Below are 23055 nucleotides of genomic sequence, written 5' to 3'. Positions count from 1 at the left end.
TTGCCCTTAAATGCTCAAACCAACACATTCTCATACATACACATGCCACTCAGTCTGGACTATGTTCTGATGTGAGATCTGTGCATTAACCTCAAGCTCACACACAAAGCAGAGTGTTGCAGGGATTAGACAATTTGTGTGAAAGCTCAAATTAAAGTAGGTGAGCGTATCTCAGTTCAGAACATGTCCCTATGTCTTCTACCTCTGCAGTAGGGAGAGAGAACTGTCATGCAGAGGGACACTGGTGCTATAAACCAACATTAGCTCTCTAGACTCTTACAACAGGCAGATAGCAAACAGCAGAAAGGCATTACCAGAGCAGAGGGAAGAGAAAAGGATGCAAGTTTAGCTCTTCAACAGTCTTTCCATCATATTTGGAGGTGTTGAATATTTATCTTGGCTGTAGAAAGGATCGATCTACAAACCAGACTGTTTTGACATTTTCTTTGGTGATTTGCTGGTGTGGTACTGTATCAAGGCTGGCCAGTTAGTAGACAAACTACGTCGGAATATAATCTGACAGAGATTACCTGAAGTCATGGCTCTGAGCATGCTCCATGCACTCACCAAATCAACTGAGCACACAGGTCATCAACAAAGAATTACCAAGGCAACCAGACCAAACTGTATCAACAATAGTAAATTAGAGTCTGGTAGCAACAGTTGTGATGTGTGTGTGTGTGCATGTGTGTGTGTGTGTGTGTCTGTCTGTGTGTGGGTGAGTGAGTGAGTGCATGTGTACTAAGGTGCAGAGAATCAGAGCAGGTGTTCAGTCCAGGTCAGGTGTTCAGCAGTCTGATGGATTGTAGATAGAAACTGTCTCAGTGATGTACTGGGCCATCTTCACCACACACTGGAGGGCCTTTTGGTCGTGGACGGAGCAATTCTTGTACCAGGCCGTGATGAAACTGGTAAAGACGCTCTCGATGGTGTATTTGGAGAGGACCCGGGGTGGCATGCCGAATTACTTCAGACGCGTTAGGAAGTAGAGGCACTGTTGCGCCCTCTTGACAAGAGTGGTGGTATTGTTGGTTCATATCAAGTAATCGGTGACGTGGACCCCGAGGAATTTAAAACTACTGACTCTCTCTTCTGCAGTCCTGTTGATGTGGATCGGGCATGTGCCAGTTCACTTACCTCCTCCCTATAGGCTGACTGGTTGATGTTGGTTATCAGTGTGGAGGAGGTTGTCAGGAAGTCCAGGATCCAGTTGCAGAGGGTAGTGTCCAGACCCAGGGCTCTAAGCTTGGTGAGGAGCTTGGAGGGAACAATAGTGTTGAATGGTGAACTGTAGTCAATGAACAGCATTCTCACATAAGTGTTCCTCTTGTCAAGATGTGTAAGGGCCCGTGTGAATAGCGATGGAAATGGCATCTTCCGTGGATCTGTTGGAGCGTCAGGGATATTGGAGTGGGTCCAGTGTACCCGTCATGCTGGCCATGATGTGGGCCATGACCAGCCTCTAGAAGCCCTAAACGATGACAAGGGTGAGTGCTTCGGGGCAATAGTCATTTGGGCATGTACACTATTGAGCATTGGAACGATGGTGGTATCCTTGAAGCAAGTGGGGACTACATCCTGGGATAGGGACAGGTTGAAGATGTCCATGAAGACGCCCGCGAGGTTGGTCAGCCACACTCTGATGATGCAGTCAGGGATGCCATTTGGCTGGTGACTTTGTGAATATTCCCTCTTGAGATCTTTCCACACATCAGCCTTGGAGAGCGAAAGCACCTAGTCATCCGGAGCAGTGAGATACTTCCTGGATGGCTCTGTATTGTCTGCCTTAAAATGGGCATAGAAGATGTTAAGCTCATCTTGGGGGGAGGCTTTGGTTGGCACCAATCCGCTGGATTTGCCTTTGTAGTCAGTGATAGCCTGGAGTCCTTGCCACGTGTCACAAGTCTGAGTTGTCGAATGAATGGATTTGTGGAGCTCGTACCTGCTTGCCTTGTACACTTCACACCGAGTCATTGTGGTTCGTTCTGCTGACATTAAATGCTGCAGTACGGGCTCACAGCATGGTATGGATTTATCTGTTCATCCAGGGTTTTCGGTTGGGTTATGTCCAGATTGGTATTGTGTGTACAACATCATCAACACAATTTTTTATGAAGCCTGTGACTGACGATGTATATTCCTCAATGATAATGGATACGTTCTGGGTGGATGAATTAAAAACAAAAATCCAATCAGTATTCTCAAAACAGTCCTGCAGCATTGAGTTTCATTCCTCTGTCCAGCTCTTCACTATTCTCTGAGTTGGTGGCTCCCTCTTGAGTTTCTGCTTGTAGGCTTGGAGTAGGAACACAGAGACGGATCTTATTGGCTGAAGTGGGGGCGGGGGATTGCTTTGTACGAGTCATGGATGTTTGTGTACAGATGGTCCAGCATGGTCCTCTTGTGAGGCAGGATACATGTTGGCGATACTTTGGAATATTCTTTAAAAGATTTGCTTGGTTAAAATCTCCCGCGACAAAGACAGCTTCCGGGTGAGAGGCTTCTTGCAGGCTAACGTTATTGTACAGTTCGCTGAGTGCCAACTTGCTGGTTGCTTGTGGCAGTATGTACACAGCTGTGATAATAATACACATGAATTCCCTCGACATAGATTGGGGTCGGCATTTTAGCATCAGGAACTCCAGGTCGGGTGAACAGGAGCTCGAGATGTTTTTAATTTCATTACACCAGGAAATGTTGATGAGGAAGCATACACCTCCCCTACTCTTACCAGAAGCCGCCATACGATCCATACGAAAAATGGAAACGCCATCTAGTCGGATAGCAGAGTCGAGTGAGTTTCACGTAAGCCATGTCTCTGTAAAAACAAAGACACAGCATTCCCTGATGTCCCTCTGCGATTGAAGCCTTGCTCTGAGCTCAAAGTTTATTTTCCAGCGATTGGACATTAGCCATCAGGATACTACACTCTTAGAAAAAAGGGTTCCAAAAGGGTTCTTCGGCTGTCCCCAAAGGAGAACCCTTTTTGGTTCCAGCTAGAACACATTTTTGTTCCAGGCAGAACCCTTTTGGGTTCCATGTAGAACCCTCTGTATAAAGGACTCTACATGGAACCCAAAAGGGTTCTACCTGGAACCAAAAAGGGTTCTTCAAATAGTTATCCTATGGGCACAGCAGAAGAACCCTTTTAGGTTCTTGATAGCACCTTTTTTTCTAGGAGTATAGGAAGAGGAGGCCATGTAGCCTGTCTTTACAGCCTAGCTCAGTCCCCCTTCCCTTCCTTTTCTTCATCACTGGTTTTGCCTTCGGTCAGGTAAGCCCGCTGTGCGGGGAACTATGGAACTAATGTATTATTCCAGATCTGGGAGGCTGAGAGATAAGTGTGTAGCTTCCAATCATGATCCAGAAGTGTTTGTCGGTCGTAGGAATATTACACGAACATTCTGAGCAAACAAAGTAACAGTGAACGCAGAAAAAGCAATACAAAAAGCAATGTCAAGCAGGAACCGGCAAGACTCGCCGTCCTCAGCGCCGCCATCTTATCATCTTATCATACATGAGAGAGTGAGAGTCTAGAGAAGATAAGTAGACCAGAAAATAGAGAGAGAGTGAAATAGATGAGAAGAAACTGGATAACTGCACGGGAGATGTTTTTTATGTTTTAATCGATTAATATACTGAGAGACGGATTTATCAGGAGTGTTAGAACTCACACTCATACATACAATAGTGTATGTAGACATTGGCCTTATACAGGCATGGTCAATGACAACCTTGATTTTTAGTAGACCTGAGCAGATGGAGAAATGAACTTATTAGATTTTCACAACCCTCAAACTCACTAAGATTTATCGAACCATAAGGTGAGAAGCATAGCAGCTGGCAAATACGAAACTATTGTCCATAGTTCTAAATCCACTCAAGAGTGGAGTATTACAGCTAAATTATGAGGACATCTCCACATTATATAATTGAATAAATCTACTAGAGTGGGCAAAGTCATAAAAAAAAACCTGGCTCAAGTCGCGGGTTTCCCAGCTTTCGTGTGTTGACCTTATCGCTCAAGCAATATTAGTGAGCCAGAAGGTTTAGAGGAGGTATAAAAGACCAAGCGTTCTTCGACTTTAAACCTCTTTACAATGAGAGGGTGTAGAATGATTCAATTATCTGATTAGATTCTTTTTTAAGAAAGGAGCAAAGGTGGAAAAAGTAACTGGGAATACTTTATTCTACTGAAATAAGCTGCAGTGTCTGAAACTACTTTCAAAACAAACTGTTTAATCTTTGTTATTTGAGCATTTTTCTATAAAAAATAATATTACCCAGCTCAATTAACATATCAATTGGACTAGAGAAATCAATTGCGTAAATGTCAACATCAGTTTGTTACTTTCCACCTCCGCTTACTTCGACATGACTGGAATCAACAATATCTTTGAAATTAAATGAGGGTTTTAGTTGGTTAAGCCTTAGTGAGAATATGTTTGAGCTACGACTTTCATTCAATTGAAAACAGAATGGTCAATGTTTAGTCAATTCAACAGGTTGTGATTAGTGTGTGATTAGATATTAATCGATTAAAATCCAATGCAAGAAGTCTGAGCGATCTCAAAGTAAATAATGCATATTACTTCAGGGTTATTCTGGTTGTGGTGTGCACTGTGCACAACAGACTTCTACTCCTTCCATACCTTTTGAAGGAACAACTTGATTTGACCCAATGGGAACAGAAACCAAAACAGAAAGACAAAGGAAATAGACGTAAGGTGAGGAAGAACAAAAAACAGAGATGGCTAAAAACACACTGAACAGACAAACATACTGAATAAACACACAGACTAAAAATGACATCTTAAATGAGATCTTGAATGGGGGGGGAATTGCTAATATACCTGAGTGATATAGACCTAAAATCACATTTACTAGTGGGTCAAAAACATTTGGGTGCCCATACATGGTTGCCCCATACTACTACTGTACTATGACATCAAACAAACAAAAACACAGATGAAGCAACAATAATCATAGGATACCGAACAAAAAGCCCTAGAATTAGGTTTTACGTAGCCAAAGGAAAATGGGATCTCTATCTATCTGGTCATGAGGTGCATCAAGGCTAGCTCTGGTCCACGGTGTTACGTGAGGCTTGAACCTTCTTCAACTGAAGAAAATGCCCTCTATGGAGGAATGAATGGACAGATGGAGGCCGTTGAAGCCATCTCAAGCCGCAAGTAACACACGGGACCAGAACTACATCAAGGAACACATCTGTGGGTTTGGCAATTGGCAAATGATGGCCCTAACAGCTGAGTCTGTAGCACCACAGAAAGTCAAACTGGATACACCATAGACCAGGGATGGCCAGACCTGATCCTGAAGAGCTGCAGAAGGTGCAGGCTTTTGTTCCAGCCCAGCTGTAACATCCCGATTCTAACAATCAACCAGTCTTCAATGTACAAACCACAGAACGTTAAATCAAGTGTGTTAAAGCTGGGCTGGAACAAAAGCTTGCACACTGCGGCATTCCAGAAGCAGGGTGGGCCACCATTGCCATAGAGTCACGCACATGGAGAGATAGAACTGTCAAAGTGTTTATACATCATAAATTATGAAAATTATTCCCCCACATGAAAAAATACTATAGTCTATTTTAGCAACAAGGCACCTTGGGGGTTTGTGGTATATGGCCAATATACCACGGCTAAGGGCTGTTCTTACGCACAACGCAACGCGGAGTGCCTGGATACAGTGCTTAGCCGTGGAATATTGGCCATATACCACAAACCCCCGAGGTGCCTTATTGCTATTATAAACTGGTTACCAACGTAATTAGAGCAGTAACAATAAATGTTTTGTCGTACCCGTGCTATACCACGGCTTTCAGCCAATCAGCATTCAACCCGCAGTTTATAATATGGTATAAATACTATAGTATTCATTGTAGTGTTTTTGCTAAAGTCTGCAAAAATACTACAGTGAATACTGTCTTATACTGTCATATTTACTGTAGTATAATGTATCATACTGTATTATACTGTAATATGTTCAGTTAACTATAGTATAAATAGTGTATTAAAACAAACTGTATATACTATAGTAATTAATGTAGTGTTTTTGCAGATTGTAGTTTACTGTAGTATTTACTGTAGTGTTTTTGTGGATTGTACTACAGTATACTGTAGTGTTTACTGTAGTGTTTTTGCAGACTGTTGTATACTGTCGTATTTACTATAGTGTTTTTGCAGACATTACTGTAATATTTACTATAGTTTTTGACATAGAAGTGGAGGTTTTCTCCTTCAGGAAACCTATTGGAGAAATAATAAAAGAGCACATTTTCCATAACCTGTGGGAAAACAATATATGGTTGACACTTGGCGTGTAGATTTCTCACTTATGGGTGGCACAAATTGCGATATGGGGAGGGGAATGGGCAAGGTATAGGCAAATTCAATACTGTTGTTTTTACAATAATTTAAAAAGTGTACTGTTTTTGCGGACTGTAGTGTTTTTACGGACATAACTTTAGTATTTATTACAGTGTTTCTCTATAGTACGTACTACACGTTTAATGGATACTACAGTGTGTAGTATAGTATTATACAGTATACTACAGTTTACCATAGTAAGTACTGTAGTATTCTATAGTACACTGTAGAATTTTTTCATGTGGGCCAGAACATACTAAGTTTACTCCTGCATGTTTATTTTATCGACATATCTGTCAGTTTGACCCTTTTGAAGGCCGAGGTCGACTCAACCGAAACGGGACAGAATAAACATTTGTTTATTGGACGTGAGCAGCAGTGAATGTCAGCATGTAGGAAGGAAATAGTGTTGTACGTGTTGATATTTTATCTGCATGCAAAGGCTTTATTGTCACATATTGCGAAGGTTCTCTGCTGCTTATTCCCCAAATTGGTTCCTCAAGGGTGTCAAACTCCAACGGAAGACCTTCCAACCTCCCTCCCTAAACCCTCTCTCCATCAGATTCTACCCTACACCTCCCTCCCTCCCTCCCTCCCTCCCTCCCTCCCTCCCTCCCTCCCTCCCTCCCTCCCTCCCTCCCTCCCTCCCTCCCTCCCTCCCTCTCACTTCAGCCCAAATTGATTTCCATCCTCAGCCTTCACCTCTGCACCTGGTGGTTGCTGCCTTTTGAAATGTCAGCTGTTGGAAGAAAAACAAAGCAATTAACCTTAAGGGTAGGAAAACACGATCAAAGCCTCGACAGAGACAAAGGGTTCAGGACTTCTCAGTGTTCACGATCAGTTTCAGGATCACCACATCACCTACCTGATCCATGAAACACTTGACGGCTCTCTAGGGAGAGATAAGAAAACCCTGCATATTCTCTCTCTCTCTCTAGGTCTCCTTCACTCTCTCTCTCTCATTTGCAAATTACCTCGATTTACCTGACACTTTATTACCTGATTAAATTGACACTTTCAGAGCATATTTAGATAAGTGACTCTTCAGCTGTGGATCTAAAGTGAGGCCTGTGGTACTCCGAAATCTGCTTTTCCAACTCTGTGATATCCTGGCGACTGATAATAAGAAGAGGCTTTCACAGTACGGAGCCTTGGCTCACTGTCTGCGCACTTCAGCGGAGTCCTGAACACTAATACGCTTTTCTCACTTGAATGTCATGAGCCTGAGGCGGCGCTTAAACCACAGCTATGATTAGCCTCACTTGCCCCATATTGAACACTTGCTGCTCTTAACCCTGAACAACCCATGGATGGATCTGGTCCCTGCCAAGACAACTCTCCACCAGAGGCCTGTATTGAAAATGTCCAGAACAGCCCTGGGCTTAAGTAATTTTGCCTATTGTAATGGCTGTTGTTCTGTTTGTGAGGTAGCAGGTGTGGAACAGCCATGGACAGGCCATGGATACCCAGGGCAATAGATGATCTTAGCCTTAAGGTTAGGCCAAGGTAGTCTGGTGATGCATAACATGGTTTAACCCTGAAGTGAGATTGTCCTATTCACTAACCTGCCTTGAAGGGAAAGTTGACCTAATTTTATGGAAGTAGACTATATACCCAAAGAGTCAGGGATCGATTATAGAAGCTTTTGTTAATTAGCTACAGCTTAGCTACATATTTCTGAAGTCCATTGCCGGAAGGTCTAGCTGTGTAGAAACAACACTTCTCACTTCTCTCTGTGTATTCACACTACCCGGAGAGTCTCAGCTGTGCCCTGGTCACATGTTTGACACCCCGGGAACTGAGATATCTAAATTGGCTGGTGTACTGTGTCGACCTCCACCACCCATCTCTCACTTTCCCCTTCCACCCCATGAACAGTAGTGCAAAGGGAGGAGGGTGAAGTTGGTCATAGACCATGATCTAACGTCACAGTTATTGCCTCACTTCCGCACCCCCACTTTTACCCCGAACTCCCCAATCTCACCCCCAAACCCGCAGGCAGCCCCCCCCCCCAGTCTGGAGGGGAGTATCTGCCCCAGACATGCGCAGGCCGGGAGGAGGATGCCGTGCCAAAACCAAAGTACCTGTTCTCGTTTTCGTTCTCATTTTCGTTCCTGTCAGGGACAGATGACCATTTCAGCGTGGAGAAGAGAGGGAAGAGACGTGAAGATAGGAGAGAGAGTAGAGAGCAAGAGAGAGGGAAGGGAGGAAGGAGACATCCTCCAGGTGACACACAAGCGTATGAGAGCCAGAGACTACACACACACATACACGCCACACACACACACACACACACACACACACACACACACACACACACACACACACACACACACACACACACACACACACACACACACACACACACACACACACACACACACACACACACACACACACACACACACACACACACACACACACACACACACACACACACACACACACACAAACATGCACGTACACATACACCAACACAACGTGGGAGTTATGTAGACAAAGGGATTAGTGCCAGTGCTATTGAGTGTGTGTCACGGTGTGAGCTTAGCGATGACCTTCGCTGTAGAAAAGAGGGTAATATTAATAAACATTGATTAGAGGCGAGAGCAGGGACTTGCTTTGGTTTTCCATTGTCGACATGCCTCACACACTTGTATAAACATTACAGTAGAGCACTGCTCACACACAAGTGATAATGGTTGATATCGCCTTTGAACATCACACTGCACATCCAAGTGCTTTTAAAAACACTTAACACTTTAAAACCACAGCACTTTGTTGTCAAGTAGAATAAACACCTACAACAACATTGTTCAAATGATTTCATCAATTTTTTATGGTGTAACGCTTGTAATGCTTGTTTTCTGGGCGGCAGGCAGCCTAGCGTTTAGAGCATTGGGCAAGTAACCGAAAGGTTGCTAGTTTGAATACCCGAGATGTCAAGATGAAAAATATGGCGATATGTCCTTGAGCAAGGCACTTAACCCTTATTTGCTCCTTGGGCGCCGTACTATTATGGCTGACCCTGTAAAACGACACAATTCACTGCACCTATCCAGTGTATGGATAGGTGCAGCAATAACAATTATATATATAATTGTTATTGCTCGTAATGCTTTCTAAAAGCGAATCTAATAAAATCCCTTCAAATTACTGTAAATATACCTGACTAAACCATTGTAACTGGTCTAGGTAGAAGGTTCCCCCAAAGCTTGGGTAAATTAAGGTGCCATGTTCCATTTCAGATTCATAAGAACAGTTAGGGGTTTGGGTTACAGGTTGTGTGGTGTTACTGGGGGTTGAGTACAGGGGCACTTCCTCTCCTTCTGAAGATCTTAAGACACTGTCAGTGGTAATATGATCATCACCTCTACCCAGGAATTAGCTTTGGTCATGTGAGAGGTCAAAGGTCATTGCTACCTTGGAAACCAAAGACCAAAGGTTTTGTGTGTTACCACCACAACAATACACACCAGACAGGCTGTGTATGGATGCTTCTCTATGTATTTTAGTTATGGATTTACAGTGAGAGAAAAAAGTATTTGATCCCCTGCCTCACTGTAGGTGGCAAACAGTAGCTACACATTTAAGTGTGTACATACCCTCTGCCTGCCTGTGTAACTTAGGACATCGGTTTTAGCACCATTTCAATAAAGTAGGATCAGGATGATTAGAGTGAGTAAGCTGACTTGACGGTTAAGTTAGAGGGTTAATTAATCAGTAAAGGTGGACAGAGAGAGTCTCATTCCCCACAGAGAAAAATGAGTGGAGACAGATCAGTGGGACCTGGAATGAGCAAAAGACAATCACTCACCAACAAATATATATACTACTGAACACATGCATTGCTAGACCTAACACATACTAACTCCTGTCATAACATTCACCAGGATTACAAGACCTAAGAGTCCCTGTCCCTCATTCCTGATATCTAAATACAGTACATACAGATAAACACTACTACGCAGGATCCTAAGCCTGAACACCATTCATCATAAGCATGATGACTAGTATACACATACATAAGTAAACCAACCAGACAAAAGCCTACTAAATCCCCCTCTATAAGCCTGCGTGACTCAGTCATACCTAGCTCTATTTACTACACAGTGTTACAATAGATAATCTGCATAGATGAATCGGTCACTGATTGGTGAAACACATATTTAACCTCCCAGGGGAACATTGGGCCATATAATACATAGTTCCACAAACATATGAGAAATATTCATATTCAGGAAAAATACTTACTGGTAGTCAAATGATCCGTCCTCTCCTTTCTGATCCACTGCGTCCAGAGGGAGATCTTTTTTTTCTCGCACTGAAGATAGATCAAGCCAAAAAGACACACATGATTACTGAACATGTATTCAAAGCTCCACCAAGGATTTGGAATTTACATGAGTGCTGCTCTCCGTAACTGAATAACCCATTACGTTTACATTTATGTTTGACCTGTAAACTCTTACATTGGAGCCTGACCCACTCCCACCCCACATCATTACCTTACCTGGGTATTTAACTCCCTTCTGTTAACCCTTACCTGGGTATTTAACTGCCTTCTGTTAACCCTTACCTGGGTATTTAACTGCCTTCTGTTAACCCTTACCTGGGTATTTAACTCCCTTCTGTTAACCCTTACCTGGGTATTTAACTCCCTTCTGTTAATCCTTAGCTGGGTATTTAACTCCCTTCTGTAAATCCTTAGCTGGGTATTTAACTCCCTTCTGTAAACCATTACCTGGGTATTTAACTCCCTTCTGTAAACCATTACCTGGGTATTTAACTCCCTTCTGTAAACCATTACCTGGGTATTTAACTGCCTTCTGTTAACCCTTACCTGGGTATTTAACTCCCTTCTGTTAACCCTTACCTGGGTATTTAACTCCCTTCTGTTAATCCTTAGCTGGGTATATAACTCCCTTCTGTTAACCCTTACCTGGGTATTTAACTCCCTTCGGTTAACCCTTACCTGGGTATTTAACTCCCTTCTGTTAATCCTTAGCTGGGTATATAACTCCCTTCTGTTAACCCTTACCTGGGTATTTAACTCCCTTCGGTTAACCCTTACCTGGGTATTTAACTCCCTTCTGTTAACTCTTACCTGGGTATTTGCCTCCGCGACTCCTCTTGATGAAGCAGACGATGAGGAGGATGAGGATGATGAGAGCAATTGCACACATCAGCCCGATGAACCAGCCCTGGGTAGCAATGTCCACCTGATCTTTACTGTAGGCTGTCAGCAGGCAAACACATTGACACGCACATACACACGCACACACACAGGAGGGAGAGATGAGACACACAGAGAGAGGGAGAAAAATAATAAGAGTCTGTTGTGCCCCAGATGAGTCACTGGCAATACGTCCGACCATCTGTCCTCATCCAAGACTTTTCAAATCAAGATACAGTAACCACACAAAGTATGACAACCCAAAACCATCATCACAATATTCCATTATTCCCTCAACGCAGAGCTATTACTCTGAATGGAATCCCACTACTCATTCAATGTTTTTTCTTTATTTTTACATTGTAGAATAATAGTGAAGACATCAAAACTATGAAATAACACATATGAAACAACACATATGGAATCACGTAGTAACCAAAACAGTTTTAAACAACATATATTTTATATTTGAGATTCTTCAAAGTAGCCACCCTTTTCCTTGATGATAGCTTTTCACACTCTTGGAATTCTCTCAAACAGCTTCACGAGGTAGTCACCTGGAATGCATTTCAATTAACAGGTGAGCCTTGTTAAAAGTAAATTCATGCATTTGAGCCAATCAGTTGTGTTGTGACAAGGTAGGGCTGGTATACAGAAGTTAGCCCTATTGGTAAAAGACCAACTCCAAAGACACTGAGGGATCTTTGACCTGATTTGCTAACTACCTCTCTCTCAAAGATTGCAGTGTATAAAGTCAGAACATCTGCTGTCTCAGCCACTGCCTGTCAACAAGGGAGTACCCCAAGGCTCGATCATAGGCCCCACTCTCTTCTCAGTTTACATCAACAACATAGGTCAGGCAGTAGGAAGCTCTTTCATCCATTTATATGCAGATGATACAGTTTTATACTCAGCTGGCCCCTCCCCGGATTTTGTGTTAAACGCTCTACAACAAATCTTTCTTAGTGTCCAACAAGCTTTCTCTGCCCTTAACCTTGTTCTGAACACCGCCAAAACAAAGGTCATGTGGTTTGGTAAGAAGAATGCCCCTCTCCCCACGGGTGTGATTACTACCTAGGAGGGTTTAGAGCTTGAGGTAGTCACCTCATACAAGTACTTGGGAGTATGGCTAGACGGTACACTGTCCTTCTCTTAGCACATATCAAAGCTGCAGGATAAAGTTAAATCTAGACTTGGTTTCCTCTATCGTAATCGCTCCTCTTTCACCCCAACTGCCAAACTAACTCTGATTTAAATAACCATCCTTCCCATGCTAAATTACGGAGAAATAATTTATAGATTGGCAGGTAAGGGTGCTCTCGAGCGGCTAGATGTTCTTTATCATTTGGCCATCAGATTTGCCACCAATGCTCCTTATAGGACACATCACTGCACTCTATAATCCTCTGTAAACTGGTCATCTCTCATTACTTGTCGCAAGACCCACTGGTTGATGCTTATTTATAAAACCCTCTTAGGCCTCACTCTCCCCTATATGAGATATCTACTGCAGCCCCATCCTCCACATTCAACACTGCCAGTCACATTCTGTTAAAGGTCCCCAAAGCACACACATGCCTGGGTCGCTTGTTTTTTCAGTTCACTGCATCTAGCGACTGGAACAAGCTGCAACAAACACTAAAACTGGACAGTTTTATCTCAATCTCTTCATTCAAAGACTCAATTATGGGCACTCTGACTGACAGTTGTGGCTGCTTTGCGTGATGTATTGTTATCTCTACCTTCTTGCCTTTTGTGCTGTTGTCTGTGCTCAATAATGTTTGTACCATGTTTTGTGCTGCTACCATGTTGTGCTGCTTCCATGTTGTGTTGCTACCATGTTGTTGTCATGTTGTGTTTCTACCATGGTGTGTTGTCATGTATTGTTGCCTTAATATGTTGTTATCTTAGGTCTCTCTTTCTGTAGTGCTGTGTTGTCTCTCTTGTCATGATGTGTGTTTGTCCTAGATTTTCATTTAATTTCTTTTATCTTTAATCCCAGCCACCGACCCCAACGGAGGCCTTTTGCCTTTTGGTAGGCCGTCACTGTAAATAAGAATTTGTTCTTATCTGACTTGCCTAGTTAAATAAAGGTTAAATTAAAAATAAAATAAATACAAATAAATATTTTGTTAAGAACAGCTCAAATAAGCAAAGAGAAATGACAGTCCATCATTACTTTAAGACATGAAGGTCAATGTGGAACATTTCAAGAACTTTCTTCAAGTGCAGTCGCGAAAACCATCAAGCGCTATGACGAAACTGGCTCTCATGAGGACTGCCACAGGAAAGGAAGACCAGAGTTACCTCTGCTGCAGAGGATAAGTTCATTAGAGTTAACTGCACGTCAGATTGCAGCTCATATAAATGTTTCACAGAGTTCAAGTAACAGACACATCTCAACATCAACTGTTCAGAGGAGAATCAGGCTTTCATGATCGAATTGCTACAAAGAAACCACTACTAAAGGACACCAATAATAAGAAGAGACTTGCTTGGGCCAAGAAACATGAGCAATGGACATTAGACCGGTGGAAATCTGTCTTTTGGTCTGAGATTTTTGGTTTCAACCACCGTGTCTTTGTGAGACGCAAAGTAGGTGAACGGATGGTCTCCGCAAGTGTGGTTTCACCGTGAAGCATGGAGGAGGTGGTGTGGGGTGCTTTGTTGGTGACACTGTCTGTGATGTATTTAGAATTCAAGGCACGCTTAACCAGCATGGCTACCACAGCATTCTGTAGCGATACGCCATCCCATCTGGTTTGCGCTTCGTGGAACAATCATTTGTTTTTCAACAGGAAAATGACCCAACACACCTCCAGGCTGTGTAAGGGCTATTTGACTAAGAATGAGATTGAGATGGTTTGGGATGAGTTGGACCGCAGAGTGAAGGAAAATCAGCAAAAAAGTGCTCAGCATATGTGGGAACTCCTTTAAGACTGTTGGAAAAGCATTTCAGGTGAAGCTGGTTGAGAGAATGCCAAGAGTGTGCAAAGCTGTAATCAAGGCAAAGGTTGGCTACTTTGAATAATCTCAAAAATCAAATACATTTTGATTTGTTTGAAACTTCTTTGATTACTACATGATTCCATATGTGTTATTTCATAGTTTTGATGTCTTCACTATTATTCTACAATGTAGAAATGAATGAGTAGGTGTGTCCAAACTTTTGAATGGTACTGTATGTATATATTTGAATATATATATATATTTGAAAATATAAAGTCTATTTTGCATTTCAAATTTAATCAGAATATACACTACAATTATGTGTTGGGTCAATTTGTTGATATTTTCACAAAACCTAGGTATTTTAACAGAAAGAACCTCAAATATTGAAAGCAACCAAAGACACTGGAGAGTATTATGATCTGAAATCGGTCTAAAATATAATTCTAGAACATTGAAATAAGCCAATCACAGTACGCTACTGGTTGAAAAACACTTATGTAACAAAATGCAGACTTAAATATACCCCAACAATGACATGAATAGTTTATAATTACTAACCAACCAAGTGTGAAATTAGCTAAGTGAATTTGCTCAGAACAAAACGAAGATATGAGAAAAGTAAAGTATATGTCCAAGTTATAGACCCATTGTATGTTTTAGCTTTCATTCATTACATTGCATTGGATTATTCTTACCACATGGAATACTCTCCTACGGCAAATCAAGACATCACAAACAGCTAAATCGCTGATTCATGGCAGATATTCCCAGAAGTCCAGAACAGACAACTGAACGGAGACAAAGCAGTCACTTTACAATGCGTTTGAGTATTTGATTGATGGACGGGGAAATCATGGCAACAATTCAATACCAGCTCATGGAGCTATTTCAACTCCTAGCCTTCTTTCATTTGGCTGGAGCACCACAGTGTTCTGACCCAACATACCTCATTGTTAGGGAACTGGGTCATCCATGTGGTCCCTGTAGCATGGGTGCTGTCATGTCTCTGTATTAGCCTGCTATAGTCTCCTAGACTGGGCTGATGCAGACACAGACTGGCCCCCAGGCTATCTGACCTGACCTGATCCGGGCCATGTACCATCCCTCCTCAACTGGGCAGGTGGAGTCTCACCTGCGCTGGTCTCAAAGGTGACAACATTGCTGGTGATGCTGTGGTATTCGTTGGAGTACACCCTCAGGTGGTACTTGGCCCCTTCGATCAGTCCCGCCAGCTTAATGGGCGGCTGGTTCACAGGTACCCTTGACATACTGCCGTTGCCTTGGAGACACAAGAGATGGCCAATCACACTCCGTTGTGGGGCGTGGCCGGGCTACCGTGGTAACGAGGCAAAGTGGAAGGGTATGACGCAGTTATACTACATGGGCAGGACTGATTTTTCCCCCTATGAGATGGTGGGCCTGCGGAGTGAATTGAGACTGACCCAATGCAACACACACACACCCTCTTACCTCCACTTATTGACAACCTCGTTGAGATTATTAGCTACATCTGTAAGCCGATGTCTCGAATACGGATACATTTATATCTAATGGAATTTATAGAGATTGAAAGTGAATAGAAGAGCCGCAGCTCGGGGTTCCATGGCTTTTACAGGATTCTTTTTGGTAAATTTTCTTCTCAGTGAGGGTGAAACCACATTTCTCACCTGGGGATAATTCTCCTGAGAAAGCTAATCTAAAAAGGGGACATTTTCCGTTGGCGAGAGAGAAAAGAGTGTAAACCTAGGAAGCAGGTGTTCCTTCAGGCTACTATAATAATGTGGACATCAAAGTTTTACTAAACTCCCAGCTGAATTGGCAGCAGTAAATTGTATTACCCTGACTAGTGGAATTTAAATTCACCATTATGGAACACACTGTATTGTGAAATAGGGCAGGAGGGTAGAAAAGCACTGTGTCACAATTACCCATAGCACTCCACTCATCTCAATGGAAGAAACACCAATGGTGGAAACGAACGCAGCATCTTTCCAAAGGTCATGACAACACCAAGCTGTGGGGGCATGGGTCAGTGATTGCTGGAGGAGCACACAAACTGGTGACTTCATGCACCATGCTATGACATGGCCTTTGACCCCCTGAAAGGGTGAGACGAGATCATCATACAGCAATCAGCCAAAACCATTCCAAAGCTTGGTACATCCAATGCAGCCTCTGAAGCAACTAAACAAAACCATAGAAAACTCAATTCAATCTTGACTTGGTCACAAAAAGACGTGAAGCACTATGAAAATCAATAACTTGGAAGAATGTCTGACTAATATAAAAACACACTGCATTCCTTACATCAGTTAAAATATGAAGCTAAAGCTACAAGTTGAATGTCTGAAAAATATATTTGCTATTTGACTCAGTGTACAGATGTAGGATCTTAATTTGAGCCAGTTTGCTGCAGCATGAAAATAATCCTAAACTACAGGAAATGTGAATTAGAATTCATAGACATTTTTTGTAGGGGTAGATACATTTTTCGTTAGGGAAACTCAAGTACTTTTAAAGTGAAAATTACAAACTTTAGAATCCGTTTGCATTTCCTGTTGTGCAGGAAAATTCTCAGCAACAAGAGTGATCAAATGAAGATCCTACATCTGTACAGTCTTGAGTCCAAAATATAGAAAGACAAAAGCAAACAGCTTGTAGCCCTCCCTTCCCAATCTTTTTAACCTTCTCAATGCCCTTGGCTTGCGTTGTGAAAGCATCTCCCTGCCTTCCCACCCGATAACATTAGCAGTACTGCAGCATGCAGACAAAGACCGTAGTCTAGATCTGGCATAGAATACACACCACTGACTACAGCTAGTCATCATCACAGTGATAGCCCCGCCGGGGAAATTGTGCGTGTGTGTGTTCATAAAGACATCATGCTTCCCCCCCCCCCCACTGACTCTAATGTTAAACAGCCAATGGAAAAGCCAAGCCTGACAACCAAACATACAGCCAGATAGACAGCCAGATAGACAGCCAGATGATGCAGGAGCTCGATACTGGGTAGTAGCTATGAAGGTTGCACACTGCACAGTTTGGGGAGTTAAGACATCATGATACACTATGGACATGAACTATACAAAGCCACATTTCCAAAAGAGAGAGATGGAAAGAGAGCAGTAGAGACAGGGAGAAAGTGGGGTATATTGTGTGTTATAAATACAGTATGTCATTGATACAGTTTGGGAAAATAGAAATGTGTGCACATGCTCGGCTTGTTTGAATATCACCTAACATTTCCTCTTCTGCAATCAGAATCATTTAACACCTATACGTATACTGCTATCACTGTGCTATAAGCCATCAGTATTGTTGGTAGCATATCAAGATTTGGGGAATGTTATTTTGAGTATTTTTTTTAAGGAATGTTTTTTATTAAACAGTATATTTCCGCCCAGTAAAATAACTCTCTCTCTCTCTCTCTCTCTCTCTCTCTCTCTCTCTCTCTCTCTCTCTCTCTCTCTCTCTCTCTCTCTCTCTCTCTCTCCCTCTCTCTCTCCCTCTCTCTCTCCCTCTCTCTCTCCCTCTCTCTTTCTGAAATTAACTTCTGTTTCAACTGGCAACAGAGAAACTACATGGGTAGAATAAGATACAAATTTAACAAAGCCTTTAGTATGGATTTTTGAAAAAGCAAAACCTCAAAACCTGCAGCCAAAGTGCAATAGAAACCGGAGGTGCTATACAATAACACATTAATTATTCAAATGGAAATGCCACAGACTATATTATATATTTCACCCACATCTACAGCTATGGGATGCTAGACAGATTCTAATCTGACTTCTATAGGTAACTGAACTCCGCTCTGCCGAGGCAAAATTAAATGAGCGTTGAGAGTTTCTTCTCAGAAATGGCCTTTCTGTGGAGATGAATAGAGATGAGAATGTTGCCTTACTCGCCTCTGAATAAAAGCCTTGCTTCTCCACAAGAGTGAAGGGCTGTCATGAATTGGACTGGATTTTCTAATACCATTTTGTGTATTTTCCTGCCCCAAGAATGCCTCACCGTTCCCTTCAGAAAGCCCAGTGGGTTCTCTGCAAAGATAGACTGTCTGAAGATGAACTTTACTATTGACATTTCTGCCCAGGATGGATTTTGAACTGTAGCTGTTTGATATGATCACACTTGGGTCAAATACATATGTCAAATCCTTTCAAATACTTGAGCTGGGCTTGATTCAGTTCTCAATTTGCAATGGAAGCAATGAAATAGTCCCTAAATTGCAAACTCCAAGCTTTATCAAGTGCACATATGTATTTGACCCATTTCTGAATATTACTGTCCCCAATAAGACCTAGGCTGAGGATCTTAAACTCTGGGTCTTTTCTTATTGTCCAGCCTCAGCTCTGACACAAACTCTGGTTATTTTCTTACAGTCTAGCCTCAGCCTTGACACAAACTCTGGGTGTGGATCTTACTGTCCAGTGTGAACTCTAGCTGGAACTCGCTGCTGCCGGCCGGGAAGTTGTGGTTCCAGCTGACGTTAGCGTAGTTACTGTTAGGCTCCACCGTCAGGTTCCAGATCACGCTCCCAGGAGCCATGCCTACTAGAGGGCAGGGCGGGGTCAGGGCGGGGTCAGGGGTGTGGCAAGGTGGAGCAGAGAGGGGTGTGTTACAACACCACACACGCAGGGTTGTAATCACACAATGGTTTTAGGGTTAGGGTTAGGGTTGCCCTATAAAAAGTGGACTGGACCAATGTTATATTTGAACCCTTTTAATGAGTGTCAACATTGATGTCAACACTTTTGGTGGTGCCCACTCCACAGTTAATGTATACACACTGATGGAGGTGTCTTGAATTGTAATGGAGGTGCCCAGTAGTTAAGGTATCAACTGCACTGGGCAGAGTTATAATGGCCCACAAACACCCTCTAACTGTTATTAATATTACATGTTGGATTCTCGCAGCCCGACCGAACAGTGTTGAGTTAATGGTTACGTTCCAATACATTAAAGTGACTTAATTTCATGTATCCTGTCTCCAAGGAGACATGACAAGGTAATGAAGTGGTATACTGGAATGCAGCCAGTTCCTCCAAATGCTTCCTTTCTGGTCAGGAGGGAGTAGCCAATCAAAATGCTTCAAATTAAAGCTTATTAATGTATCCCTTGAATCTTGGGCAAGATATAAAAATAACACAATACACCTTTAAAAGTGTATCAATTGTAAATCTATTTAATCTATGCCATAGATGCCATAGAAGAAAACAACTGAACTAAAGGTCAACTAAAGGAAACAGTAGGCCTATTGTATGTACCCAACACATTCGTATGTGCTTGCTTGGTGCTGGTAACCAGCACAGGAGTGGTAGAAGTAGTCGCAGCAGTAGTGGTAGTAGTTGTAGTAGTAATAGTAGTAGTGGTAGTGGTAGTAGTGGTAGGGGGAGTAGTAGTTGAGGTACTAATGGTTGTAGTAGCAGCGGTAGAAGTGGGAGGAGGTGGAGGGAAAGTTGTAGACACGGACACATCTGTAGGCTCGACTACAGGGCAAGGGAAGAGAGCACATGGTTAAAGACAAAAGCAGGAAAATCACAGGTAAACACACATACCAGTAGAGACACAGAGAGAAAGTCAATGAATCAATGAGCAGAAAGGTGCTATGGAATTTCCCAGAACCAGCACTGTTGCGGAAATAAGGAAAAGGCAACTGTCTAATTAGCCAAAAGAGGTCAACAGAAATCTAATATTTATATATGTTTTCATTTTAGGCATTAGAAGTTAAGATAATAGAATATGTTATATGTGTGGGTAGATCCAACAGATATCCAGGATCCACACAACCCACATTGAGGGCCATAAAGTAGAATAGCAGTGCCCCCTCGTGGCCAAATGCTGCTATGACTACCAATCCATCCCCATCTTTGCCCAAACCAACACAGGGCAGGTCTATTGGTTGTGTTTTTTTAAATTGAATAAACAGGAAGTTATGGGAAATTCATACTTAGATACACTGCTATTACAAAGGAGACTTGCTTTCTTCTTACGTAATTCTGAGCAGAATCATCACATTATCTACGGTGAACATACAGGGGCCTATGTAGGCCATTCTTTGTAGGACCTACAGTATGTAGGACCTTCTTCGTAGGACCTTATTACTCTTCCTTTTACCTTGCAGTTGATGAACATCTCCATTTGGAGGATCCCACTAGAGAGCAGTTGAACTCATATCCTTGTTGAACTGCAACCCTCCATCCTCCCTCCCTCATGCATACTCCCCCAAGTCAGCCATGACACACAGCATGCCAGAGAGAGCCAATCTCGAGAGAAGAAGAAGAGGAAGAGGCAAAGGCAAAGGTGGCGGCGAACTTGAACGCATCAGTGCAGGCAGGTGCTCAAGAACCCCTGTTACCCAGGTAACACTGAAAAGCCAGCCAGAGATCACATTGGCCGCAAGCCATGTCAATCAAAAAGCTGTGCCAATCCCAGGCTGTTTCAGTCAAAAGGCATAAACCAGAGGCATTGCCCTTCAGAGGGGTTGAACCCCAAACTCAGTGATCTCTTACCTCTGACTTCCCCTTATACAGAGATCAGGGAGAAGAGGGGCAATGCTCACCAGCCAAGACATAAACACACATGGATGAGATGGATGAGTGACACTCTGAAAGCTGAAGCCCAAGCAGCAGTGAGCAAGCAAGCAAGTGAATGAGCAGCAGAGAACGTTCGATGATGGAGAGTCATTCAAGCGAGAGCAGTGTAAGCTTGAAATCACCACCCATCCCCACCCCGGAGACGTGTTCCCATCTCCACATACAAACGACAAACGTAAGCAAGCCCCCCCCCCCCCCCCCCCCCCCCACAGTGCATTCACGTAATGAGGGTCAACCCCTTTGCCGACTTAGTCAGTACACAAGATCCAAGGCTTGTGACGGACAGGTAATTGTCATGATTCAAGTTGCAAGGTGCGCTATCAGGGATTGGAGCTGGGTGACAGGTCAAAGTTCAGACCTCAGAAATGGCAGGAAGTTGATACCGACTACAAGTTGATACCAACTACGCTACAGGGGATCCTGACCTGGACTACAGTACAGCCGAATTACACACTTCTTGGATATAACGGGATTTGCAACTGTTATACAAGTGATATAAGAGTTATAAAAGTGGCTCAAATAGAACTAAAGGTTGAAGCAGAGACTATAATGTTAGTTGTTTCTACACTCATTCATTTAAGGTGTGCATAAGAGAGTTATAAGTGTATAATACTGTAGGTTTTAATGTCAAATATGAACCTGAGATTTCTGTGGGTTTGTTCAATCCCTGAAAGCACAGAGTGAAGCACAGATACAGTACACTGAAAGATACAGATATAGACAGAGAGACAGACATGACAGACAAGATAGACAGACATACATTTATACAGCTGGCAAAGAAGAAGCCAGTGTTTGATAGAGTGCAGTTTAGTCCATTACAAAGAACTTTCTGGTTACAGTCCAAAGCTCTATATTTAAGCTCTCTGTAAAATTTTCAGATGACAATGCCAGTCCTGAATATGGCTGTTCACTTGCTAATTGCTCTATTAATTCAATCTAGAATCTACTGACTTAAATATCTAATAGTAATTAATGTATACTTGATTTGACGAGAACTCATACATATTCAAAACTAGTTTTCCTCAGGGTTTTACCCTTGACAGACCTCAAAGTTACCCCTCATTTGTTTTGTTTGTTAGCTACGGCGTAAGATTTGTCAACCCCTATTTAACCTCTATGGGTAGTTTCTCTCTAGGATAGAAGGTGTCTGGATCTGTACCATTGTCATCAGTAGGGGGTGGTAGAAACCCATGATATGATGACGAGGCAAAGTGGTTAGGAAATGTAAAGATGACATGGTCATTAATTTGAACTGGACACCACTGCTGGAAAATGGACTGAGACAGTGTCGGAGAGGAATTATAGAAAATAGACAGACAGACAAGCAGACAGACAGACGGGCTATGCATTTCCCGTTACCTACACCCGAGTGGTCAGTACCTGAGCTGAAAAAATCTTCTGTTAACACCCATGGAGAGAGACACTCAGAGAGGAGGTTGAGAGGGAGGGGGAGAGGGGAAAGGGAGGGGGAGACAGGTAAGAGGGAGGAGGAGACAGGTGAAAGGGAGGGGAGACAGGTGAGAGGGAGGGGAGACAGGTGAGAGGGAGGGGGAGACAGGTGAGAGGGAGGGAGGTGATGACGGGCGAGAGGGAGGTGGAGACAAGCGAGAGGGAAGTGGAGACAGGTGAGAGGGAGGTGGAGACAAGCAAGAGGGAAGTGGAGACAGGCGAGAGGAGGTGGAGACAGGCGAGAAGGAGACAGGTGAGAGGGATGTGGAGACAAGCGTGAGGGAAGTGGAGACAGGCGAGAGGGAGGTGGAGACAGGCGAGAGGGAGGTGGAGACAGGCGAGAGGGAGGTGGAGACAGGCGAGAGGGAGGTGGAGACAGGCGAGAGGGAGGGGTGAGGTGAGAGGGAGGTGGAGACAAGCGAGAGGGAGGTGGAGACAGGCGAGAAGGAGGTGGAGATAGGCGAGAAGGATGTGAGCGGGATTGGAGATTTAAACA

General features: G+C 43.1%; 1 protein-coding gene across 14 annotated transcripts in view; it reads right to left on the bottom strand.

The window, feature by feature from the left end:
• Positions 1–23055, bottom strand: part of nfasca (neurofascin homolog (chicken) a) — a 150978-nt gene that overhangs the window by 4524 nt on the left and 123399 nt on the right. For 6 of the 14 annotated variants that reach the window (XM_014131783.3, XM_014131782.3, XM_014131791.3 and 3 more), the window contains 6 exons: positions 22491–22508; positions 19782–20003; positions 18939–19067; positions 15647–15793; positions 11494–11625; positions 10641–10710 (listed from right to left, as the gene is read on the bottom strand). In XM_014131783.3, the coding sequence (XP_013987258.1) occupies positions 10641–10710; positions 11494–11625; positions 15647–15793; positions 18939–19067; positions 19782–20003; positions 22491–22508 (718 nt within the window). Of the gene's footprint in view, positions 1–8797; positions 10176–10640; positions 10711–11493; positions 11626–15646; positions 15794–18938; positions 19068–19781; positions 20004–22490; positions 22509–23055 lie in introns of those variants that run through there. The other 8 variants (XM_014131798.3, XM_014131799.3, XM_045691514.2 and 5 more) reach the window with 5 other exon arrangements.

Source organism: Salmo salar, chromosome 12 (assembly GCF_965601325.2).
Source record: "Salmo salar chromosome 12, fSalSal1, whole genome shotgun sequence".
Lineage (NCBI taxonomy): Eukaryota > Metazoa > Chordata > Actinopteri > Salmoniformes > Salmonidae > Salmo > Salmo salar.
The sequence above is the reverse complement of the archived record's forward strand: the minus strand, read 5'-3'. Positions and strand labels throughout refer to the sequence as shown.